Source organism: Cyphomyrmex costatus, unplaced genomic scaffold (assembly GCF_001594065.2).
Source record: "Cyphomyrmex costatus isolate MS0001 unplaced genomic scaffold, Ccosl1.0 scaffold205, whole genome shotgun sequence".
NCBI lineage: Eukaryota > Metazoa > Arthropoda > Insecta > Hymenoptera > Formicidae > Cyphomyrmex > Cyphomyrmex costatus.
In genome coordinates, this window is record NW_017276095.1 from 507112 (window position 1) to 532965 (window position 25854).

Genomic DNA, 25854 nt, shown 5'->3' on the forward strand with positions numbered 1-25854 from the left:
ATAAGGGGTTACCAATACTGTACCATTCAATACATTACCAATCCAAAGAGTCGAAGTTTCTTGACGTCTTCCAAGCTCTCGTTCGAAGATTCAAAAAGCGAGACCTTCGAACTCGAGCATTTATCTTCATTCCTAGTTCTTGCAGAAAAAGATCACACATCGCGAACGCAAAGAACTCAGACAAGTCGAGCGGAAAAAAAAATAAAAATGTTGTAACACTGAGAAAATATAGGATACGTTCGAGGAAACTCTTTTAGCGCTATTTATGTCATTTTATCCTCATCGTTTATTAGACATAAAATAAAAATAGAATGACATTTAACGTTAATAACGTTTCCCCGAACGCACTTATAGACAAAAGCAAAACAACAAAGAGAATATATACAATCTTCGAAAAATATAAATAATCTTCTTGAGATCCGAAATCCTAAATTAAGGATAACCGGAAACTCAATCGTAATCTAATTTAATATAAATTTTGAATTTCTGAATCACAAAATGCAATTCAGAAATCAACGATGAGTACCCTTTGGTCCTTTTACAGATCGTCCAGGCATCTGCTTCTATTTTATTCTATCTTCTTTCTTCTTTCTTGCCAACCAAAATGACAATTTTCGTAAACAGAAAATTTGAAAATATGACAATGCATAAATTATCAAGTCAAGATAATTAAGTCCTTGAAAAGCAGAAAAGTCCGCTCTTCTCTGACTTCTTTCTTCTCAACTTGAACATTATAAACAGAGCATGTAGTCATAATCTGCATAATTTTCTGAAAACGAAAATAAAAAAAAGCAAGAACACATTACAGCACGATGCGATTTCCCCAAATTATAGAAAATTTACGTTTAATTTTTTAATATCAAAGTCGAAAAAATATTTCAAATTCAATATTAGAAAAATTAGTGAAAATTTTAAATTTTCTATAATCTCGATTAAAACGGCTGAAAATAATTAATGGAAAAAATTGGTTTGTTAGTGACACACATCATATTTTTATATCGCTTTAACTTTCCCTTGTCATTATTAAGAATGAGAAAGATATTCTTTCTTATCACTGTAACAATGGCGAAGGGTAGTCCAAAATCGATATTAAAAAAATGCAATGAAACATATAAAAATTGGTTATTGCACACATACATATATTAAATTTCTGTGAACATTCACCATACACACAATTTTCGTTCGTATGTTTTTCTTACTGAGGAATGCGTTCAGAAAGTGTGCTATTAGTGCTATTTGTGTCATTCTATTTTTATCATTAGACATAAAACAAAAATAAAATGACACAAATAGCGTTAATAGCATTTTCCTGAATACAATTTAAACATACAGTTTTCAAATAAAAAAATCAGAACAGTCGTATTGCAAATAAAAACGCGACTATCACTTGCGAGAAGGAATTCTAATCGTCTTAAACTCACTAACTCGCGAGTGCAGCTATTTTTATTTGCGATAACATCAGCACTAATCACCTTGTTACACATCGGTCAAATATGGAACATAAATTACATACGTACGTCAAGTTTACATGTATAACTCGAAACACATGTAAGAATAAATAGCGCGTTTGCGTAAACGAGATTACGAGTTATGTTATAATATAACCAGGTTACTAATACTTCTAACGGATCGTGTTACCTTTTTACCTTGAGCCAAGTATTACCTGTTTACCTCATGAAGTATCCTTACCAATATGTTATTAGTGCCGCTGTCATCTTCGATATCTTCTGTCTTGAAGAAAAAAATGCGAGCGTATGAGCTTTATTCTGTGCGAAAAGATCGCTCGAACAAAAATCAGTACGCTGCAAAATCGTGAAAGTTCCGGACTTTTCGAAAAATTATCGAAAAATAAACAAACGCGAATATTCGAAAATGCCGAAGATGCATACGTAAACATCCAAATAGTAGTGATTTAGATGTTGTTCGTGCATTTTTGACATTTGAATATCTTATTAATTTTTCGCGCGAACTCTATGGATTTATTATATTTATGTTATCTTTTTGAAACTCTCGCTCACTCGGGCGAGAGTATCATAAAGATAAGCTTCAAATGAAATCATAGAGATCTGAAAGATTAGAACGCGTCATATAGCAATTACCGAAAGCTTGCGCAGGAAAAACAACTGCGAAAGCACAATTCCGCTCCTGGTGGTCTCCGCAAACGCGCAAAGGACACGTTTGCAGACTTCTTCTCTCTTCTGACATCATCGGATTCTCTCTTCGGGATCCTGAAGAAGCTCTGTGAGTCGCTCCGACCGAGAAATCGCTCGATCGTAACAGCTCGTCGAGCTTCTTCTTCTTCTGCATTCTCATCTTCATCTCGAGCGCTTCCTCATAGCCTAAACACTTGAGGCAGGTAAAAAAACACAAAAGGGAGTATACAGAGAAAAATTGTGACATGGCATGGTACAACAACACAACGAGAATCGAATAACGAGTAAGTACAATACCATGAACAATAATGACAACGATGTGAATGTCTATACGTAATCGTTAATATAAATATTTTATGGTATATATAGATAGCGATATATATCGAATAGAAAATAGTATATTATATAAATAATATTAAGCATATTATATGTATACGACGTATATATAAGTGTAAATATATATATACTATGGAGTCCTTTCTTTCGAACACTCATATGTATACATACATACATGACGTATGCATGTATGCACATATGAGAACCATAATAAAATATATATGTATAAATCAGGTTAATTAAATAGTTTGTTTTATGCGTTACGAATAAAAAAGCCAGTTATGTACACGTGGGTTAGTAAAAAAAAAAAAAAGAATTTGTCGAATGCGTGCAAGCATGAGCGGCGATGTTGCGAATCCCTTTCTCGCGCTATTTCTCTACTTATGTATACTTCATTCACATAACATAGATAATACAACTTCAATTACCACCACCATGCACATGTCGCTACGGGATACGTCCGGCCAAACGCCGTCACGCTTGCACACTTCCGTAGAGTTAAGGTGTATAGTTACACTACCGAAGGAAGCGTGGCATGCAAAAGACGAATTACGCCAAAAAAAAGATATATATGTAAATATATATATATATATATGGCACAAATGGGTTAAAAACTATCGAGTGTACGCATACACGGAATGGACAAAAAAAAATTATATATATATGAATATATAATATATATAAATTGTTCATACATCGTTATATCGTACTGCAGGTATTATTCCTGGTGCGCGCGCGCTTGCGCGACCAAGATCTTGATGTGGAACGTGCTTTTTTCGTTCGTATAGCGAATCGCAACCCAACGTGAATGTAAGTTACGCATAACGTGTGAATGCGCGCGATGCGTGAGAGAAACATTGTAAAACGTCGATGGACCTCGCCGATCCCTCTCTTGGGAAAAGCGAGATCGATCGAGCGAGAGGCGAATTTCCCGGCCAGCCGGTTTCGAGACTTACAACCAGCCGTATGAGAAGTGCAAATTTCGATGAGAAAAAGAAGACAAAAAAAAAGAGATAGGCAAAACAGATGTACATGGACGGGAGGAGAACAGGCAGGCAGAAGGGCGAGGGTATCCGTGCTCCCTGCGTTTCTTCGTCGTGCATAATTGGGAGAGAGGAGAAAGGAAAACGCGCGAGACATCACCCTGGACGAGAGAGAGATGGTATAGAGAGCAGAGAATTTTACTGTAAGACTCCGCGCACGGCTGGTTGTACATCAACGTACTCGGTTGTTCCAATCCGCGATCAACGAGGAGACACTGGATGTTCCTCACGCGATTCTCGGCCAAGTTCCTGCACGATTCGACTTTTGTGCATGATTAGTACACGCACCCTCGTTACATATATATATACTGGTTCTTTCTCGCGCCAACAAAAAAAACACGTCACAGCTACAATGGGCTTTTTATTATCTAGGATCCGAGGGTGAATCTCGTCCCGGATTGGCAAAGGTAAACGCAATCGTTTCACTGTTGCCAGAAGAAACGGCCGAAGATAGCTCGAGTGTCTTCGGTGATCATTCCTTCGGACAGGCGTGAACGCGTTTACCTTTGTCTTGTCGACGGAACGCTTTCGCGTGTCTCCGCGACAGAAAATATTCACGAGAGAAAAAAATAAAGAGATCTACGCGCTGCGAACAACGTGGCGCAACTCCGGTCCTAGAATCGCGAACTCGGCGTCTCGTCATGGAACGAAAACTCGAAGAAAGACCAACAACAAACGTGAGTGAAGATGTACATGTACGGAATGTAAGAAGCGATAACGAAATGTGTGAGAGAGCTTTTGATGTTGAAATTCCAAAATAAACAAAAAAAAAAACGGAAAGAGACGCGTTTTCCGTGGAGCAGAGGAGCCTCTAAAAAGTGGACCCCGATCGCGTTTGGCTTGAGGCGCAATTTTAAATGTCGGCCCCTCTTCTTCGAACGGCACGAAAAACTAGATTCAAGGCAACAAGTCTCTGACGGTGAAAAAAAACGACCTTCGCTATCAATGCGAGCATCTGTCCAATGTAATCTTTCTTTTGTAAGTGTATCGCGCGCGACACAAGACGCATTGACACACAGCGTGAGAAAAGTGGGAGGCAGAATGCAATTTCGTCTGCCGTGACGAGCTTAGCAAACGAGAAACTCTCGCGATTCCACGGGCACCTGGCGCGTAAGGACATCGCGAAAAAGAATCACCGTCATCGAGTCACACGTCAGGAACCGCGCGATCGCGAGTACGAATTCGAGATTTAGCAACGCTAGCATTGACAAAGAGGCCGCTCCTCTCTCTCCGAAATTACCTTGATTCCCACGTTGGATCACCGCATTAGGGCGATCATGTACCTTAAAAGCTAACGAAAAACCGGACCGTACCTAAGAAAAACCCTCCTCTTACCCCTCCTAATAAAAACTAATAAAAAAGACATTAACTTTTGTTTTACGCTATTCTTCTCTCTCAATATGTCTCTCCTTCGCCGAATTATCCTTTCATGTTCACCGTAATAACGAGACTGCTCTTACGAAAATTAAAAGAAAATCGAATCTTCTTTGCTCTATAGTGAATTGTTACCGCATCGTATAAACACAGTTTTATATTTCAACTCGTAAAGGGATCACCCGATCACGAAGGATATGGCGCGGCGCCGGGCGGACAATTTCCGGTTCAGTCATCTGGGGCAACCGGTATCCAGCTGCATCAGCTGCTCGGTGTGCAGCTGTCGCAAGTACGTTAGCAGATGCAAGCAAGCTGGTCCCCGTCGTCTCGGCAAGAAACTTGCGTTGCCAACCGACCGTAATAACTGACAAAAATTTCGTTATTTCCTTCTTCACGAGCAAACGAAGGAAAAAAGTAACCGAGAATATTTCGAATTTTTGTTACATTCAAGTAACAAATCGTACAATTGTTACAAATGAAGTTAGGTATCTATCATATAATTCGTTATCAGCCTCGTTACGTTAATACTGGTGAAACTATCGTTCCCTATTGTACCGCTGAGAAACTATACAGTAATCTTTCCGTTTTGTCGTTACGTAATATAATAATCGTCTCAATACAATTCAGCGCGCCTGATACATGAGTTCGCGATAAATCTGGGTCATCAGTAAACCGCGACGTTCAATTAATTTTTATATCAGTCTTATCTTCGCTAACGCATTCTTGTTAAACAACGAAGAAACTATCTCTTTATCTCAATTTTTCACTCGCCGGCTCACGTTAAACGTAATGGTTAAACTGTAATTACGTTAAGTATTTTACATATATACGCAACATATGTAATGTATGATTTCTACCGAAGTTTCCTCAAAAACTATATAATCGCTCGACCTTGACTTTATTGCAAATTAACGTAAAATCTATCGTGAAAGTTATTTTTCATTACTCTTTATGACTGTGAATTTCGAAACGACGTCTTTTGCAAATTGACATCGCGATAAGAGAACGTATGTATGATATATCTCGTCGCCAGTAGGTTCGCTTACTCGCTTTTTGTCGTCTCTTCTATCTTTTTCGATAGAAATCTTCCCTACCACGCGCGTTCGTTCCAAGTATCACGGAACCCAAGGTCAATGAGCGTTCGTGAGAATGCCTCGACCAGGCCATTAAATATACATGCCTATTATACTACACAAACATGATCAGCTAGATTTCTCATGTCCGCTATGAGTGGTCTGAAAAAAAAACTTGATTCGAAAGTTTCCATTCGGTTTCAAATAATTAAATCCGTTTTGCATACATCCTAAGAGCAATCGAATGTGATACATGAGAGCAGTGGATCATCTAATAGATGACGCATAAAAAATTGAATGAAATAAATAACTTAAAAAATTATATTGAGTCCTAAGTGAAATAACACGTAAATGTGTAATCGATGAATATACTAAAAAAAAAAAAAAAACGTCCTAACGACGCAGTGGGCATCACTTAGAAATTCGGGTGATACCGTTCTAGAGTCAAGTAACTGCATAGGTTGTGAAACGATTACTTCCGAATCGTGCCGAGAATCAGCGTAAAATGATCATTGTTGAAGGTGCTCAACGTTACCTACATTATACATATATATATATACACACAGTAGAGTCAAATTTCGTGAAAGGCCGATTAGAGTCAAGGCGAGACTGCTGGCTCACACTCGCTCGATTGCGCGAAGCCCGTTATATTCCTGCCCACCGAGAAACTCTTACATTGCTTCAGCTTCAATTTCCCATAGCAACAAGGAAACAATCCGGATACGTCCCAAAATTTCCTTAGTTACTTAATCGCTGAGCCACGACTTCCGCGAATGAAATCAGACTATAAAATAGCGAGTTATGTTCCATACGTGTTTCCGCATCGAAAACAAGTATGTCATATACCGTATCGTTTCTTATAAAACAATCGCGTGTCGAAATCCCTATCGTTGGATTTATCACGCAATGCATTATTCAACTTTGTGGAAATTCATAAACGTGAACGAAACGAACCGGTTTCAAAAGGCAGAGAGACCATCGAGAGAGACATCCTACTCAATCCTTATACCCATTGATCTTTACACCTACATGTTTTCAGTTATCGATGATGCGCGATTCCGTTTGTAACTATTTTTAATTCTTAACTGACTTTAAACATCAATAATACGGTGCTTGATTAATAAAAACGTCTCGTTACATCTATAATCGATAAAATTAAAAAATAATCGACGCTTCATACTTCGTTGTGAACAAAATATGATATACTAACAGATTTATAATCTCTCAATTCTCGTAAGTCGCTACCTATCTTGGCTATTTCATTCCATAGCTGTTTCAACGTATATTTACGTAAAAATAACAGTAGAAAAATTTCACTATCAGAGATGTCACTACTATAATTTACTGCCAACTACTGTTATAGTATATGAAACCGCGTTTAACTATCATCGCGGATAAAGTACTGCTAACTGTAATCGTTCTACGTATTTTTTTTTTACGCGCAAAATTGACACGAGATATTGAGGTCTCGTGTTCTCCCTGCTGTCCTCGCGATGTCGTAACTCCTTTCAGAGGAGAGAGAGGCCGTAGCGTCGCGCATTGCAAGGCTAACGAAGACGAGGCGACAGAACGAATATCGCGAAACCGATTATAGAAAACCAATTGCTGTATGACGCGAGAAAAGGCGCGCGCGAACGCACGTGCGGCTCGTCTTACGTCAAGTCTCACTTATCGCGACACTACGCTAAGAAAAGAAAAAGATAGAAAGATAAACAGAAAGAACTTAAGAATTCTTAACAGAAAGCTCTACATGCTCCGATAGAAAATAAAAAGCTCTTTCAGAGACCGTGCTACACTTGAACGCACCGGAATCTAGGTTGAACCACGTTATCAACAACGAAAGAAAAAGAAGCTCCGCCCCGCCTGCGCAATAGCCACGTATAATTACGCGCGCGTATCGAAACATGTCATCGAAACTTTCAACAACGTACTCGCGCTTGTGAATGAGCCATTGTCGATCTATCACGTTACAAGATATCATCCATTTCTATTTTGAAAAATTTTCCATATTCTCGAGCCCATTCAAACGCAAGTACGCACGTTTCTACTCTACATAGCCATAAAATTATTTAGAATTTGCACTTTATCAGTGATACAAATGACTCAGAGACGGTAGAAACTCTTGACATTGAAACAAATTATGCGAGTGTCTATTGTTACGGGGGGCAGGAGGCAGATGAAACATGAAGCCACTGAGCCTACCTTGTGAGTCGCGATGAGCCTGTGCGGCCTCCTGAGCTGCGAGAAAAACCTCATCTCCCGCTCCGGAAGTTGCCACAGAGCCCACAACACCCCCCGCATTACTTCGATCACCGGTAACATGCCATGAGCCCATACCTGCTAAAATAAATCATCGTTCGATAAATCTCAATGTGACGTTCAAATATTTACTCTTTGCGTGATAAGATGTATGTCAATAATATAATTAAAAATTTATTAAGATAAGTCACGATACCGCTATAAAACTAAGTAAGAGCTATTTCGTCACACACCTCGAATCAATAATTAAATTAAAACTATTCAACTAATAATTAAGTTGTGAGTTCTTATCGAAATTCCTTATTTAAAAATTTCGAATGATATGGAATTAACATGTCAGATGAAAGTAATGATAAAAACATTATTCTAGGAACAAAGAGGGTAACTTTATTCATAAACTCCTTTAAAAGGGAACAAAAATATAAGGGCACATACGTAAGACCGACCAAGAGATCGCGCAGCAAAACACAGGGTTTCACAATCGGAAAGTCGCACATTTCCCTTATACAGTGGGAGTGCTTAAAATACATTTATATTATACAATATCCTGCTATATTCATAACTCGTTACAGCAAGTAATATTTGGCAAATTACGTGAAATACCATAACACATCCGCCCCGCAGATCGTCATGCTCACATACATTCGTATACATACGTATAGAATATGTAATAATTTAGCTTAAATTTATGTGTCTACACGTAACACATTCGAGAAATATAGACAAATAATACTGATAGATTCAGACTATTTAAAGTTCAAATACTTTGTACATCAACTCTCATCGTACTTCCAAATTGCACATGTGTATTATATGTATAATTATCGTTAAATTCGACTAGCTCAGAAGTGATTCTTGTCGGAATTTTAATTTTCGGATAAATATAATGTTAACATGCAAATAGAAGAATGTCTTTCGACAATGTGCATGTTGTAAGAATCATGTTCGACTTTTAAAGTTATCTAAGAGTAAATTCAAATCAGTCTGTTTCAAACAAACTATATAACAATTATTAATATTAAACGACCATCGTGTTGATTGAGCTCGACGTTAAAAGAACGGTGCATGGAACGCTACAATATTCGCGAGTGTCGCACACTATGTCCGTCTAGACTGGACCGGGGTGAAGATTGGACTAGAAGGTTGGTGTTTCCATCTCCTCCTGACGACGTTCAACTTTTTCAAATAGAACTGCAATGTTGAACGATTAATGCCGTACATCTCGGACGCTTGAGTGGTGCTAACCCCCTGTTGCAATATTGCCTCCAGGGACATTTTAACCGAGTCTAAGCTATATTTCCTGCCCTGCTTGTTCGCCAGTGATTTAAGCAACGCGGCTACGTCAGCGACGTCCGGGCGCGGCCGTCTCATGTTTGGCACTTTACTACATTCGAGGAAATGGGAAGCCCATGGGGCACCACCGCCACCATTACGATCACCATCGTCACCAATACCGAAATTCCCTCTCGACCGAGACCGCGCTCCCGCCCCCCCACCTGCAACGAGGAAACCCAAGCTAGTGTCGGCCAATTTATTACACGTCCCGTTTTAACAGATAATAAACAAAAACAACGAAACGATTTCGTGACACCGAACTATTAATTCGTTTAACGTACAAGCCCTTCCTAATTACGATCAAGAGAGAAACAATTGATTATCGCGATCCAGCAATACCGAGATTTCCGTTCAAGAATCACTATCCAATCGTACAAGACGTAAAGCTCTGCTTCGATCCAAATAAACTTTTTGGATCGAAGATTCGCTAAAGTCGTTGACTCTTTTTCAAAGCATATAAATTTTATACAAAATGCAATTATTCGCCACGTATACTCTTCATATTTTTACATGTGCAACGCTGCTTAGCGATGCGCAAGTTTAAATGCATATATTATAATTCACATTGCCTCTAAATGAGAAAAAAACCCTGCATTTCACTACGATAAAAACAAAAATTATAAATAATGAATACATTATTTGAAACTTACCGGGGTGTTGGGCGGGGTCATGGGACGGTCCAGCTCTATTGTTGTCCTGTTCTATATCATTAAGATCATTCATATCTTCATCCAGCGTCAGGTCTTCGACACCCTCCTCAGCGTCATCTAGGTATTCAGACTTTGGCTCGATGAGATTATCATTTGGCTCGGGTTTTTCGAGTGGCAACTATAAAACATTTAAATGCGTTAGAAATATCAAAACAAAAATCTCCAAAAAAAAGAATATAATTAGCAAGAGAGAAAGTTGTCTCGCACCGTTTCCACACTGCAGCGGCAAGGAAAAAGTAAGACCAAGGCAGTAGGATAGAGAACGATATTTCTTTACCAACGAAGCGAAAGAAACAGCGCTTTTAGCGACAGCCTCTACTAGAGCGTTGGCATACGGAAAAAAAAAGGAACAGAAAAATTCGTCGAACACATTTTACCTGTAACATCTCATCGGCAGGTTTCGTCAATTGCGTCATTAAAGCTGACCTGCCGAGAGAGTCTGTTGGATCTGCGTGTACTTTTTCGTCCGCCACTGGCGCGATACCAAGCGCCGGTACACTCATTTGCTGAGGCATGTCGCTGGAATTCGATGCGTCCTGATTTTCTATCGTACTATCTTCGGTTAAACTTCTTCTTCGAAACCTTTTTCTTTTTCTTGATGTTGGACTTTGTGAACCTTCCCTGTAGGAGCAAAAAGAACGTACAAATTAGCAATATTTTTGAAATAAGTATAAATTACATTCGCGTCTAATAATAAGTTATAACGTAATGCAATTGTTCTCTCTCAAAGTACTCACCTCGAGGAGAGCCCTTTCGACACCTGAGGACTAGCCGTATCCTCTGGTATATCTCCTACGGAACTTTGCGCCAAACTCTGCCTAGGAACTTTGTTCTTTTCTATCGTCAGACCGGAAGACGCGTGTGGAATGTCTAACGACGGTGCTGTTGGTAGTGAGACGGTTTTCTGTGGCCTAGACTCCGTCTTACAACTGCCAGCAGTTTTACTTTCCGAAAGGCCCTTAATTTGCAGAGACTCAGCGGCTTTAAGGAGTGCTGCCAGTTGGTCTTGGGAAATATTTACTTCCCCTCTGTACATATAGTCCATCATTGCCTTAAGTTCTTTGAATTTAACATCTTTGAGTATGAACACTGGATGCTTGTCATAGTGTTCGCTGAGGAGGCACTGTAACAAAAATACATAATTTTTTTCAGACAAGTGTACAATATTAGTTATAAATATATGTATTAGTTACATAAAATATTTATCTTTCTGATTTATATTTAATAAAAATGTAACATTTACTGTCTGCTCATCATAATACACAATGTGCAAAAAAGCAAATATTCAAACGTAATAAGGTTTGACGATTATTCATGGATTACATGGCATATGCACAAGTATTTATTTTGCAATATTAAAGTATTGATCTCTAAATATATCATATATAGCTTTACTAAGAATGCAAAGTGCTGTATCTGGGACGAACTAATATCTACAGACACGCATGTCCAATTCGATGATATTATTTTAGATGTTAATTTTTATAGAGCAGTATTAAATTATTGTAACAACCGTTCTTGCATCCCCACCCATATTAGGATAAAATCCCAGGGCAAGTGCCCTGGAAATCAGCCATCTTGCTTTCCTTGTATTGATCAGGAGGACCTGGGAGGGGGCTTCAGGCTTTTGCTCCCCACTCTCCCCCACTTCACCTCCTACACTTCTGCCCAGGCAACGTTCAACAAGCACGGCCATCTTGTTTCAACTTGAGATCCCCCTTCTCTCCCTTGCTACTCAACAATCTATCTCACTCTCTCCCAACACGTTTCGTATTGATCTAACCCGACTGAGCCAAATGGACAAAGAAATAAAAGGGGTAAAGCTTCACACGGCACACAATTATTAATATAATTTATTATATTATATACGTTTATAATTATTTCTTGGAATAAAAATTTTTTTCCATTTAAACTCGCATTTTTTTCACTAACAAATAATTAAAAATCATTAATAATAATAAATGTATTAACGTTGCTAAAAAAATTATCATAATTACGTCTCTAATTTCAGATATGAACAACAATAATATAAATTTATTATAATAGAGTAAAAGAGAAAAAAATCTTGCCTGATTATACCAAATAAATCAGAAGATTTCGCTCGATTGTACCAAGAAAATATTAAGGAAATAAAAAAGACACACAATTAGTGTATCCCAAAGAAAAAAAAGAATTACTTCAGAATACTTTTAGGAAGATGGGAATGAACTGTAGGATTAAGTAATAATAATAAACAGAACGTGTTGCTCACCTCAAAGTATGGACTGCACGCGGAGAGGACAACTTTGTGGGCCTTGAGAGTCTTCCCCTCCGCCGCCAGTGTGCAGTCGACCAGCGTCCCGCTTTCAAGGAGTGTGTCGAAGTTTTGTATGAGCGTACTTTGGTGGTTGTTCCACCTGAGACAGAACTGCTGGTCGTCCTCCATGGTAGTTCTGGTTTCGTTTCCTCGTTTCTGCACAGATGAAAAAGCAAACGCGTGAAAAATGACGAAACGTGCCAATGAATCAGGTAAACGTACAAGTGCGGAACTCGCCGACGGAGTCGTCCTCTCTCTCTCTCTCTCTCGCGCTATTTCTTCCTACCGGACTATCGATCGACCGCGCGCGACCCGACGCTATCTCGTCCTCCCGCGACCGATTATTATCGCGCACATCGAGTCGAACGACGTACCCGGCGAAGTACGTCTATCGACTTACGTCTCTCGACCGACCCGACAGTCCTGTCTGTCTCTCTTTCTCCTTTTTTTCGCACGCAGCCCTCGCGGGAGGACGACGGAGGGAAAAGCTCCGTAACGAAGCGCCGAAGCTTCCAAAATGGCCGTGTGAGCGATGCGTCGGTCGGATCGCTCTTCTAGCCTTTTCCTTTGTGCGTGTCTGGTAACGGTAATGGACTGCCTTGGTGGGGATGATGCAGGAGGACGCGCAAGCACTGCGCACGCGCAGTCGCGACGTCCGGGCTGCGCGTACCGCTTGCACAACGATCGCGGAGGCCCCTGGGACTCAGGGGCGGCTGCTGCGGGTACCGCCGCCGCCGCCACTGGACCCCCTCCTCTCGGAGGTCACCCGACAATTTCTTTTATCAGGACCAGATTTCGACTCGCATACACTTACAGTACCGAAAATCTGTAGTGTATACGCGTTACGTTCGCCTACAGATTTTTAGGACTAGCGATGTACATCGGAACGAGACGTTTAAGTGACGATTTTTAAAACGATATCGATGGAGAATATGTAACGTTACACCAGCAAAATATGATCGAAAACGAAGAATGCGCCAGGCGAGTGAAGAAATGAAAATAAGAAAAAAAGAAAAAAAACGCCAAAAACTGCGAGTTACCTGACAGACGACGACCTGCGACGTTATCGATGATCAGCGATTACCAAAAACTTGCTCACTGCAAACGACCGTATCAATTCGCGATCGAATCGCATATTTTTTATCACGACGTTTTCCACGTCGCGTCGCGCCGGGCCGAGGCGGCGACGAGCGAAACCGGGACTGGTCTAACTCGATTTACGTCAGCGCGATTTACATTAGCGGCGCGCAATAAATACGGAAAATCGATCACGCGGCTCGCGGACCAGTGTAGGGTGGGGAGTGACGAAGGGTGAGGAGATTACCGCACACGCAGCAGGAAGAGACTGGAGCGAGTGCACTACGCAGTCGCGAGGTGCTGCGCGCCGAGTAAAAAGAGGAAGAAAAAGAGAGCGAGCGAGCGAGCGAGCGAGAAAGAGAGAGAGAGAGAGAGAGAGAGAGAGAGAGAGAGAGAGAGAGAGAGAGAGAAGGAGGGGGAGAGGGAGACCGAAAAAGATGGAGTTGTTCCTCGCTTGCGCGCGATTGCGTAATATATTTATATTGTTATCTCGCGCGCGAGAGCGCGTTACATCAGGCGTGTCGCGCCGAGTGTGTACGTGCGTGCGCGAGAAACGAAAACAAATTGTTGACAATTTTTCCAGATCACATGCCGCGCGCGCGCGCGCGCGATATACAGGAACGCGAGGAAAAAAAGCGGGACGAAGAACGAGAACGGAGGAACCATCTTGCGGCGACGCGACCGCTCGCTTCCCCGCGCCGCGCGGGGGGGGGGGGGGGGGAATGGCGGTCGGCGAGGTCGGACCCCGGGACAAAATGGCGGCAGGTGGAAAGCTCGCGGCGGAAAAGCAACGGTCGGTCGATCGATCCGCTTTGCGCTCGCGCGCGCACTCTCGCCGCCCGACCGAATTCCACCGCGCGGGTCGTGCGTCGCGTCTGGACAATGACAAATGAGATCGCAAACGCTTCGGCACTCCGCGCAGCTGAGATCCGCCCGTTTCCGCTTTTACATCGGATAATTACGACGGCAACGACGATGGACCGCGAGAGATAAATCGCAACGAATCTTTCCGAAAGCACTCGCCATTTCACGGACCCGCCCCGCCGCGCCATGTCACGTCGTATCTCGCATTCCCGACGTTGGATTTCCCGTCGACCGGACGCGCGCGCGCGCTCGTATTTATATACATGCTAACTCACCTAATAAGGGAGATATAAAACAATCTAATATCACAGCAATGGAGTCGGTGAAAAGTGTAAAGCAGCGTGGACCGTCCAGCCCCGGCGTCCGCCTCGTGCGCTGCCCTTTTCAACAATGGCGCAGCTCAAGCTCAACGCCTTCTCGGCTTCGGCCACCGTTAACTGTCGTTCGAGGGCGCAGGCGTACGAGAGCGGCGCGAACCCGCGGCCCGCGTCCCGGAGCGAGCGAGACGGAAAAACAGGAAAACGGCGCGCATGCGCGTCGCATGGAAATTCGCTACTGCGACGTGATTGCGAATAGCACTGACGCTGCCTCGGCGAGGCCGAATTACGTTTCGGCGTCAAGATGGTCGCGATTTCGTATTTCACTGCCTCCCGAAACGCGCCCGACGATCTCATTATCGTCCCAGATTTCCAGAAAACCTTGGAAAAAAAAACGAATCTTTCCTATTGACTGTCCAAGTACAACGCGTCTCAAAAGTCATCGAAAAACGTCTGCCCTATCGCAACGTCAACGCGTACTTATCGATTTCCAACTCGTATTTTATCGTGGCACAAATTCTACCGTCGATTTCACTTCGAGCGATGTGTCTATAAATGGGGATTTTAAAACGTAAAACTTCAGCCCCAAAAATGGTCCAATCGTAATCGATTATCCTCCTTGTATCCGACTGCGATTAGTCAATTTATTATATAGCTCAGATTTTATTTCTTATTTATTTGAACATAAGTTTTACGCTCTAAAATCTCATACAGACGCCGCTTCAATTAAAATCGAATTTAGAAATTTGAAGCACGTTCGAATAATTCATGATCAATGTAACTCGATTTTGCTACATCGCTAGAATTTCCACTTCTGAATTTTACGTCTACGATATTTTTTTCTCGATAGCTTGTTTAGCAAATTACTAGAATTATATCCCGACAAACGTGGAATAAGTTTACTGAAACGTAAAGCAATACAGCAAGAAAAATGCTTCGTGTGCTGTAAAAGTAGGCTTTTTATTTTCATCTATATCCCCCCAAATTTCTACTTTCGCTTTCTTGAAATGTAAGTTACATCGTAAAAAATTTAACGGAGTATTTAATTAATTTTTTTATATTAGCTATTTCTACGAAAAAAAATAATCGACCACTACGCTTGTTGGAAAAAAATAAAAAAAAAAAGTTGCTTTGATAACTAAATTTAATCTTACGTTATGATTCTATGAAAATATATATTCTTTCACTATCTACAATATTACACATGATTATAAAAACAGCGACCTGGAAAAAAAAAACCTGTGTATTAAAAGTTCATTACATGATCAACGTAAGACATCCTACGGTTTTATCTCGACTCTACTAATCTCAAAGCGACCATTAACTCCAAAAGTAAAAGAACATTTCTAAAAATATTTCACGATAAACGGTTCTTAGGGCGAGAGTACACGATAGACAAAATGTCGGCCGACCGTTGGGTCGTTCACGGAAAACAATGATTGCGTTCATCAGAGAAAGCAGCTTTGCAATTGCAACTGTTGTAAAAACGTAAACAATAAATAAAAATTGTCCATATAAACGACTAATAAATGGACTTTCCATAAACGAGAACAGTCACCTAATATTTTATCTATCTACTCCTAGTATTGATTCTTGTATTTAAATATTTATTTAAAAATATAAATATTACGTGTTGAAGGGTAATCAGTATAAAGCGATGCCCGAAAATTTTTGAAGATACTCCGCACGACCGCACTTCAATACAAGCGACATTTCACCATTTATTATTTCTCGCCTGTTGTTTAACGTACAGATCGAATCTCTCCGTCAAGTCCCGATGATACTTTACCGTCGTTGTTTATTTTATTGCGCGTTTAATCCAAAGAATAAATAAAGTCGAGATAGGATCGTATAAATTCGATCGTTGGATGGAATGTCAATAAAGGGCGTTTAATTGCTGTAATAAAGGCAGAAATCGCTAACGTTATCGAACGACAATCGTCGTTGCCCTTTTCTTGTTTCAACAACTCGATGTTAAGCCGTAATCACACTAGCGATTGCGCGATTGTGATTGACGATTGAGGATTACTTCTCAACCAATCGGAACAAAGCAATCGGTGACTGCTTTGCTCTGATTGGTTGAAAAGTAATCCTCAATCGTCAATCACAATCGCTCAATCGCTAGTGTGATTACGGCTTTACGCATTCCTTTACGTAATATCACGAGACGATCCTTCAACCTATGTTTATCATGGCTCGATAATCAAAGCAAACAGATCGAAAAGAAAAGTATTCGGTCGTAATAATTTTTAAGTCGTCTCCACAATGAGATAAGAATACAAACTATTTTGCTCTAAGATACACAGTCAATAACTAATCAGAAAATCAGTCTAAAATGTTACAAGTCAATATAAAGCCGTTATCAGAAATTTATTATCAACAAGAAATTTGCCTCAAAATTATATTCAATTACTATCATCATTATGTGTAATGAAACATTTTATAGTCACCACCAATGATAGTTTGAACTTCAATCTCCGTTCAAAACTAGCATCTGTTTTTTCTACCAATATTTAACTTTAATCTTGATTTAATTAACCATGGTTTCATCTGTTTGTTTTAAAAATTAAAAAAAGAATGATGATTAAATTTAACCAAAACTAAAGTTAATCTACGTCGAAAGATACAATTCATCTTTTTCCAATTCTGAAGCTCTTCTCAGTTCCACCAAGATAAATTTTTCAATCTCGGTCCTATTTACTCTTCATTTTTTTCAATTCTTAGAACTAGAAAAAAAAACTTACTTTTTATTTTTTCCTAATATCTATTTATGTTAATATTATGTAAATTAATTTTAACTTCAGTTTAACTTACTCTTTATTTTCTAATTCTAAAAATAAGAAAAAAGATAAAAAAAAATGGTAAATTGACGCGAGATTGATTGAAATTAATTAACATTAATAAAAATGCAGCCGAATTTTATAAAGAATTAGAAAAAAATAAACAGTAGATTAAACCGAGAAATTAAAGTAAATCTTATTACATTAATGGAATCGAACCTCGAAAAAGATAAGAAAAAAATTGAACCGAGTTAAATTTACATTAGTATGGTCACAGCATCTTATTATGTCCATTTCCGTCAAAACACAGATTAATTTTAATCTCCGTCAGCGACGAAATTTTCACCTTTTGCTAAGTTTTTTTTAAATACAAATTTTTCCGGACTGTATAAAAATCCAAAAGAATTCATACATACTTCTGAAAGCTTCAACCGAATTTTTACTATCACAGATAATATTGTATTTATTTTGTAGAAAAATTATCGATCAAAATTAACAATTAAAAAATCAACTTTGAGTTTAAAATCCAAAATTGCTAGTGGAGGATTAATTTTGATTTCATCAACTTATTCATCTTTCTTTTTCTAATTCTCAGAACTAGAAAGCGAGTTAAAAACTAAGAAGAGTTGAAAACTAAGAAGCAAGTAAAACCGAAATCTCAGAGCTGACGCAGAAATGACGCCTGTCATTTCCGACGCTATCTGAAATTCGCAGACGTTACTGAATCAATAAACGAAAATCTCGACCGGGACGATCTCTCGTCGCGAGGTAATCGCGCCTGGCGTCTAGAAATTTCAGCGTCGGGTATAACATCATGGCGGACGTTTCGCCGCTTTTCTCATTCCCGGCGCTGTAACAGTCATGGCCGACGCTTTCCCGAACCTCTCATAACGCGACCTCGATCACTTCTTCTATATTTAGCCACCGTCGAAAACGCCGCTGATAGATACGGTGGCACGTGATACGCATAACAACGTCACAAACAAAACCGAACACGACCGGTTAATTGCACGAGAAGATAACAAGGGACTTACAATTACGTAATAAAAAAAGAACCGATAGTTCCTCCAACCCTCCCGCCACTCCTATTCGTACCTAGTTATTCAATTAACGCGGGACAATGAGGAAATTGGAATTTACAACCGTTACAGGTGTTACGTACGTATCCCAAGTGTCGTAAAGAGCAACCGTAAGATGCACAAAACAACGCCACGTGTTTATGTAATTCGCGTGGATTTACCGATTGATGTGTCCACTAGAGATCCTCCAATTAGAACATTTTCCACTTACAACGAGACGAACGTAAAAAGTCAGATACCCCGCATTGCTTGAAAAAACTCCCGAAATTTTTTGCACTTTTGAAGGGTGACGACTGTATATTTGAACGTTGAAGAAAGAAAAACCGTTGGAGACGTATACAATTTAAAAGAGAAAAAAAAAAAAACACACAAGTATCGCGCGCGACAGACCTATTATTCAAGCACTAAAAGGAGGAGGAAAGGGAGGGAGGGGGGGAGAAAGAGACGCGCACGCACGTATTATCTTTACTAGAGGACAATCCGTTTAAAGTGCAATAATCTCCCCGTCCGGGGTTTCTCGGTCGCCTCGACGGTCCGTCCCCACGTGCATCAGGCGTCGGCCCGTAACGGCGAAACGTCCTCGACGATCCCGCGGTCGATCGACGACGTCGCGTAACCCGCTTAACGATCACGCATAATGGCCGACCTCGCTCGTTCACGGAACGAGACAAAATGGCGAAAAACTCTCCCGAAAAGTTTTCAGGGAAAATTCCTCTACCCCGCAGCCGGAATAACGCTGAAACCGAGCGGTTCCCGCATGCGCGGGATGAGAAACGCGTGGATTATCCTCGAGGAAGAACGCGAGCGGGTGAGAGAACGTGGTGGTAACGCGACATCCGTGGAGCGCGACCTGATTTTTCCGTGAAACTTTCCACCGAACCGAGCGAAGGCACGCGGCGGCGAGGAGAGAGAAACGCCAGATAAAGAGACAAAAGGCAAGATCATTTTCCTACTCACCTATTGGCACAGTCTAAATATCACAAGAGGACGAAACTCGAGAGGAAAAACTACGCGTCCACTCCTCAGCGTGCACTACCCAAGCGTCATGGGTCCTTTTTACACAATAGCCGTGCCGCGAAACACGCTAACGATCGATCAGTTTCTGCGAGAAGACAACGCCGGAACGCACGGAAACGGGGCTCGCCCCGGTCGCAGCGCTCCCAGACGCGGCGCAGAACCCGCCGATTCGTTCTCTGCGCATCGACGAAGCAACGACGATAGGGGTGGGGGAGGGGGGGGGGGAACGAGAACAACCCAGGAGCGTCGCGCGAGCATCACGGGCACCGGTGTGACCGCGTTTTCTCAGGCACGACTGCAACAATAAGGAAAAATATAATACTAGGACAGTCGTGTCTTCTAGAAAGAGAGCGAAACTAATGAATAATAGCAGCCAACACGAAAAAAGCTTATTATAGCTTAAATGTGACACGTTTTTAATTACTTATTCTGCTTATTCATTTATACTCGTTCCCACTAATATACATTTTAAAGACATATATTATACTGCATATTTTCATAATGACGAAAGAGTTATAAAAATTACGAATTATTCTATATTGCATTTAAATGAAATACAAAAATTTAGTAACTATTTGAATTAAAAATATTTTGATATAAAAAGTAGTATATTTTTCGAATATCTGTGTACTCTAATAGAAATGTATATACAATAAATCAATAAAATAACAAAAATCATAATTTTTTAAATACAAATTACTTTAAATATTCGAGCAATATATGTAAAGTTACATTATGATGTGGAGAGATTATAATTAAAAAGATTTTTTTTTAATATTTTGTTTATTTGACTTTTGTCGTTATATGTTCTCGATTTTATTTTATAATAATAAAAGTGATAACAAATATATAAGTAAACAATAAAAACATTTTAAAAAGTAAATTGTCATATAAACAACTTTCATATATATATATAATTTAAAAAGTATATCCTTAAGTCATTTTTAGGTCGATTCAACTTATTTTATATTCACCTTTTTCTAATTCTCAGGAAAAGATGAAGAATAAAATGGAAACGAGATTAAAAATTAATCTATATTAGTGGAAAACGGCTATTGATCAATAAGGTATATATCGCATTACATATATTCTAAACATTTTCTTCACAAAGAAATTAGTGAAAAAGCTTTAAAAATTTATAACTATTTCAATTTGTGTTCATATCTTGAATTTTGTACACAAAACCTCATTTATAATAATTAGATGTTCTTTTCTATCAACGTAGATTATCTTTATAAGATTTATTTACTTATATTGTTTACCTTCATCCAGGGCGGGATAAAATACTTTTCAAATTCCATTTAAAATGTCAAATGCATAAAATATTTTTAAAAATATATTTAAAATGCAAATAATGTAAAATGGATTTTTTAAAATCTATTTTAAATGTAAAATAAAAAAGTAAATAGAGGTATTGGTATTTTAAATAGTTTTCAAATACAAAATAATTTTTCTTCTAGCATAAAGCTTTTAAGTATTTTTTAAATAAGATTCGAAAAGCATTTTATTCTGACCACAATATTATAAATAAAAATATTTTTTGCGAGAATATCTTGAATTTTAGGTCATTTATGTATTTTTTCGGTATTTTTCTCATTATACAATGAAATATGCTTAATATTATTTTTTTTTCCATAATATCGTATAATCTTTGTCTTCGTATTAGAATAAACAGTTTTTGAAAAATCGACATCGAAAATAATATCCCCTACAGCATGAAATATTGTAATTATTTAATACTGCATAATATTATACAAAAATCGCAGCATATTGTTGCAATAAAAATTTAAATATTATAATGGAAATATTGCATCAATATTATAAAATATTGTAATTTTAATACTTTGTAGGAAATATTGTAATTATTGCTGAAACATTACAATTCAAGAGGTAAGTACGCGGCTCTGCCACGAGATGATGCATAAGGAGAAAACCCGTGTCACAACTATGGACTATGGACGCAGATCGGATTGAGATTGCGGATTGTGCATAGGAATTCGGCTAATCAAAACAAAGTAGCTTTATCTTGATTGGCTGAATTCCAATCCGCGTCTACAGTCCGTAGTGTGACATGGGCTTAAGAGGTCTATAAGAAGAAGTATATAAAACGAATTGGTGAGTCTCCTGAAAATTCCCAACCTTTTTTGGATATGCTTTTTAGAATATCCTCGAATTCATTGATCATAATTTTACCATGTGTATTTTGAACTGTTATGCCAAACAGTAATATGTTGGCAATTAATAAAACTGAATTAATTATTGAAATATTGCAGCAATATTTTATCTGTATGGACATATAGGAATATTGGTACAATGTTGCAGCAATGTTTCATGAAATATTGCAATCTTTCAAAATAATAATCAATGCAATATTGCTACAATATATTTCGTGTTGTAGAGAGAATTAAGGGAATCATAATAAAATAAGTATCTGCATAAAGCTGGAATATTAATTTTTTATTAAGATTCAATTTATAAATTATCTGGAATTAATTTTTTTTACTGAATCGGTAATACAAACGGCTTGAAGATCCCCACAAGGGAATCCTAAAGATAATTAGTCATATTGTCACTTACACACAGACGAGTATGTGTCATTGACATGTCACTACATCAATATCTTATTATTATATCATATCATAAATATACATATCATAAATTTTTATATCGCAATCACATTTTAATTAGACATCTAAATCCAATTTTAAGAATTACACACTATTTCTTCATGCAAGCTACTAATTGCCTGCGTGTACTACCATTTCGTAAGTATAAATCGCATATAGCTTTTATATGAAGTAAATGTTGTCACGATATGTGATCAACAAAGTAACAGTTCTGGAGCGCCATATTAGACTAAGAAATGGTATAGTAAAACTCAATTTCGAAATTTTTTGTCATTTTCAGGAAGGATTCTATCTCACAGGCACGTGTCTTTATTAATAAGTACACGGAGAAAATTTTATATTAAGTTTTAATACAATTTTAAATTACATTTTACTATGTCTTGTATTTTCAGATGGACCCTCATAACAATATTCCGACATAACTTTTACTATGGTAATACTATTAAATTTTATCACATATATGAAGTACTTTTTATTAAATGCTTGAGCCATGGAAAGAGTTAATTTTTACTATGGTACGCAAACAATTTAATATTTGCTAGGTTATTTATATATTCTTTATCTTTACAATACTAACTTTTATTCAACAAGGTCTGATTTTACAATAAAAAATTTTTTTGAAAAAGAGTAAAAATTATTTTATATTATTGTTTTAAAAAAAATGGTTACATCATTTAAACTTATAATTACACGATGGTCCGCAACTTCTACCACATTATAGTAATTTTAAATATAAAATTTTCTCCGTGTATGCTTTAATTCTGGAAAATGAGCTTGCAAGAATCGGTTCATCAACCAGACTGATGAAACTAGAACCGGCCTTTAGAATATCCAGCTGTATAATCCATGGCAGGGCTATGATAAGGAGCTGATTATAGGATCGACTTTTGCAAGGAAAAGACAAGGACCAAATACCGGAAAGCGAACACGAATTATAGCTTCATCACTACATGCATAAGTTGGAGCACTGTGATATCCCAAAATGCAGAAAGTGAGAGTATGGCGAAGAAATCAATCTTCACGTGCTGTGTTCAACTTACGTTAGAAGTAGACTACTCATACTGGGCTCGAAATTTTTCAAGCCCGAGCAGGTATATTAATTCCTGGTCAAGGACCTCCATTTCTGTAGGAAAATAGGTCTACACTGACCGGGAATTTTAAAGTTCAACCGGGAAGAGCACAATGGACCTTGTCTGCGTGTCATTTGGCAGGCTTTCAGAAAGAGACCGCCTCCTGAGGGTATTATTATTATTATTATTATTATTAATCCTGGAAAAGAATTTTCGAATCTGTGAATGACAAAAAAGTATTTGCGATGCAAAAATTATATGATTTAGTCGGTAATACAGACAACTTACTAATCTACTTTAACGAAAAATATATAGGACTTTTACTTAAGATTTTTTTTGCTTTAGATTTATATCGGTTTTATTTGGTGTTACAATGATATAGTACCAAAGATATATATCGTGTTTGTGAAAAAGAAATCAAATATATATCTAACGAGTCTCTATACATGTATACATATGTACATGTATATATAATATTTTTAATTTTTACATTGACATTAAATTTTCATTAAATATAAAATGATAAAATATTGTAAGTATAATGTATACAAGATATATGATATATATTATATATTATACAACATATGAAACATTGTACATAACATATATTGTATAATATATAATTGATTAATCAACGGATAGCATGTGGCACACTTTGCTTTGCTACTATTTAACTATTTATGTTAGAAACTATACATTGGATGACATTTAGTTTTTACAAACGTTTTAAAAGAAACGCCGGTCATCATAGTGAGCAAAGGCGCCACTGAAAAGTCAGACGGGAAGGTCACGAGGCCTGTTCTTTATCGTTATATTGAATTGCACTAATTTATGCTCACTTTCGCTAAATTTCAAAAATACCTATCTTTTTAAATACATGTATATGTATATGTATATCAAAAATGTTTTATTTTAAATACAAGTGCACACACTAATTTACCTACAAAGAAGACGATCTACAGATAAACCATCACAGTAGTCAACAAGCGTGTCCGTTTTATGTCCGTTTCTACTAATGTAGTTTAATTTTAATCTTCACTCAAGTAATTCTTCATCTTTTTTTCATATCTAATAACTATAAAAAGATGAAGAGTAAGTATATGAACCAAGATAAAAGTTAATTTACATTGGTAGAAAGGAACATTAGCTGAACTTTTTGCACCACTTACCTCTCTTTCTTTTTCCCTTCAACGTGAAGAGAAAAAGAGGAAAGATAGACCGTGCAAGAAGTTTCGCCGTGAAACGAAGGAAAAAGACAAGGGTTCTAACGTGTCAAAAGTGGTGCCCTCTGTTGCTCGGGTACCTGCGCGCGCTTTCAGGTTGCTACGCGCCTGGGCGTTCGACGGCGTCGCGTTAATGGCGAGTAAGGGGTGGGGTGGGGATCGGCGCAATTCGGCTCGAGTGGGGGCCAGTGGTGGGGATAAAGAGCCGGGTTTCCGTTCTAGGGCACGTTTCGCGGCGTAGCGCGGTCGGCGCGGGAGAAGCGAAAGGCGGTGCGCGGGAGAAGTGGAAAGCCGGGAAGAGAGAGCCGACGAAGGGAAGAATCGGGGTCCACAACAAAATCGCTTAATCGCTTTGCGCCACCGTCCGCGACGGAGCACGGCCCATCCGTCGCCACCGCCGCCGCCGCCGCCGCCATCGCAGTGCCCCCTAGTGTGCATGCATGCTCGACTCCGTCTGTCTCTCTCTCTTTCTCTCTCTCTCTCCCCTTCTTTCTCTTTTCCCCTTTCTCCCCTTTTCTCCTTCTCGCTGGCTCGCTGCGCCTCGATCTCCGTCTTTCTCTCCCTCTCCCCTTTCCCTCTCCCTTCCCTCGCCTTCTCCAGTCTCTCCCGCTGTCTCTGTTTCCCCGTGATTCGCTATGCCACTTCGGGCCGCGACGTTTTCACGGACAATCCATGAGTGACAGCTGCCAGTGGCCAACGCGGTGCGTGCGTGTCTCTCAGCGGTGGTTTGACACGGCCGACACCGGCTGTGCGTGGGTGACAATTTAACGTACGTACGTGCGTGCGTGCGTGCGTACGTGCACGCGTGAACCGTCAGTTCCGGGACCGACAAGGAGGACCGTTCTCGTTTCGCGCCCTTGCGCCTCGTACCTCGCGGCGGTGTGTTTATCATCTGGTACGGTATATACGGCGAAAGTGTGTGTACATCGACACCCCTGGGGATCTCGGAGCAGCGCGGGGTTGGCTATTATCGCGGAGCCCGGATCCACCGTGTCTGCTGCTGCTGCTGCTGCTGCTACTATAACTACAACTGCTGTTACTGCTGCTGCGATTTGATTTGTGGGTCAGGTCATGGTGAGGTACGTAGCTGTCACGATTGTGAGATCGTCCTCCGCGGAGACGATGTCGTCACCAGACTTTTTTGTTCCTGTTCTCCTTTCGCCGATAATTTCTGTCTTATCTTTATCCTCCGAATTCTTCGGAGTAGAATCTCACCGTAGG

General features: G+C 39.2%; 1 protein-coding gene across 1 annotated transcript in view; it reads right to left on the bottom strand.

Moving 5' to 3' along the window:
• Positions 1 to 14933, bottom strand: part of LOC108773324 (zinc finger and BTB domain-containing protein 17) — a 142172-nt gene extending 127239 nt beyond the window's left edge. The window contains exons 1-6 of the mRNA XM_018539085.1: positions 14796 to 14933; positions 12535 to 12735; positions 11021 to 11406; positions 10661 to 10904; positions 10224 to 10401; positions 8182 to 8316 (exon numbers count right to left, since the gene is read on the bottom strand). Of these exons, the coding sequence (XP_018394587.1) occupies positions 8182 to 8316; positions 10224 to 10401; positions 10661 to 10904; positions 11021 to 11406; positions 12535 to 12708 (1117 nt within the window). The 5' untranslated portion in view covers positions 12709 to 12735; positions 14796 to 14933. The remainder of the gene's footprint in view (positions 1 to 8181; positions 8317 to 10223; positions 10402 to 10660; positions 10905 to 11020; positions 11407 to 12534; positions 12736 to 14795) is intronic.
• Between the last annotated feature and the right edge of the window lie 10921 nt (positions 14934 to 25854).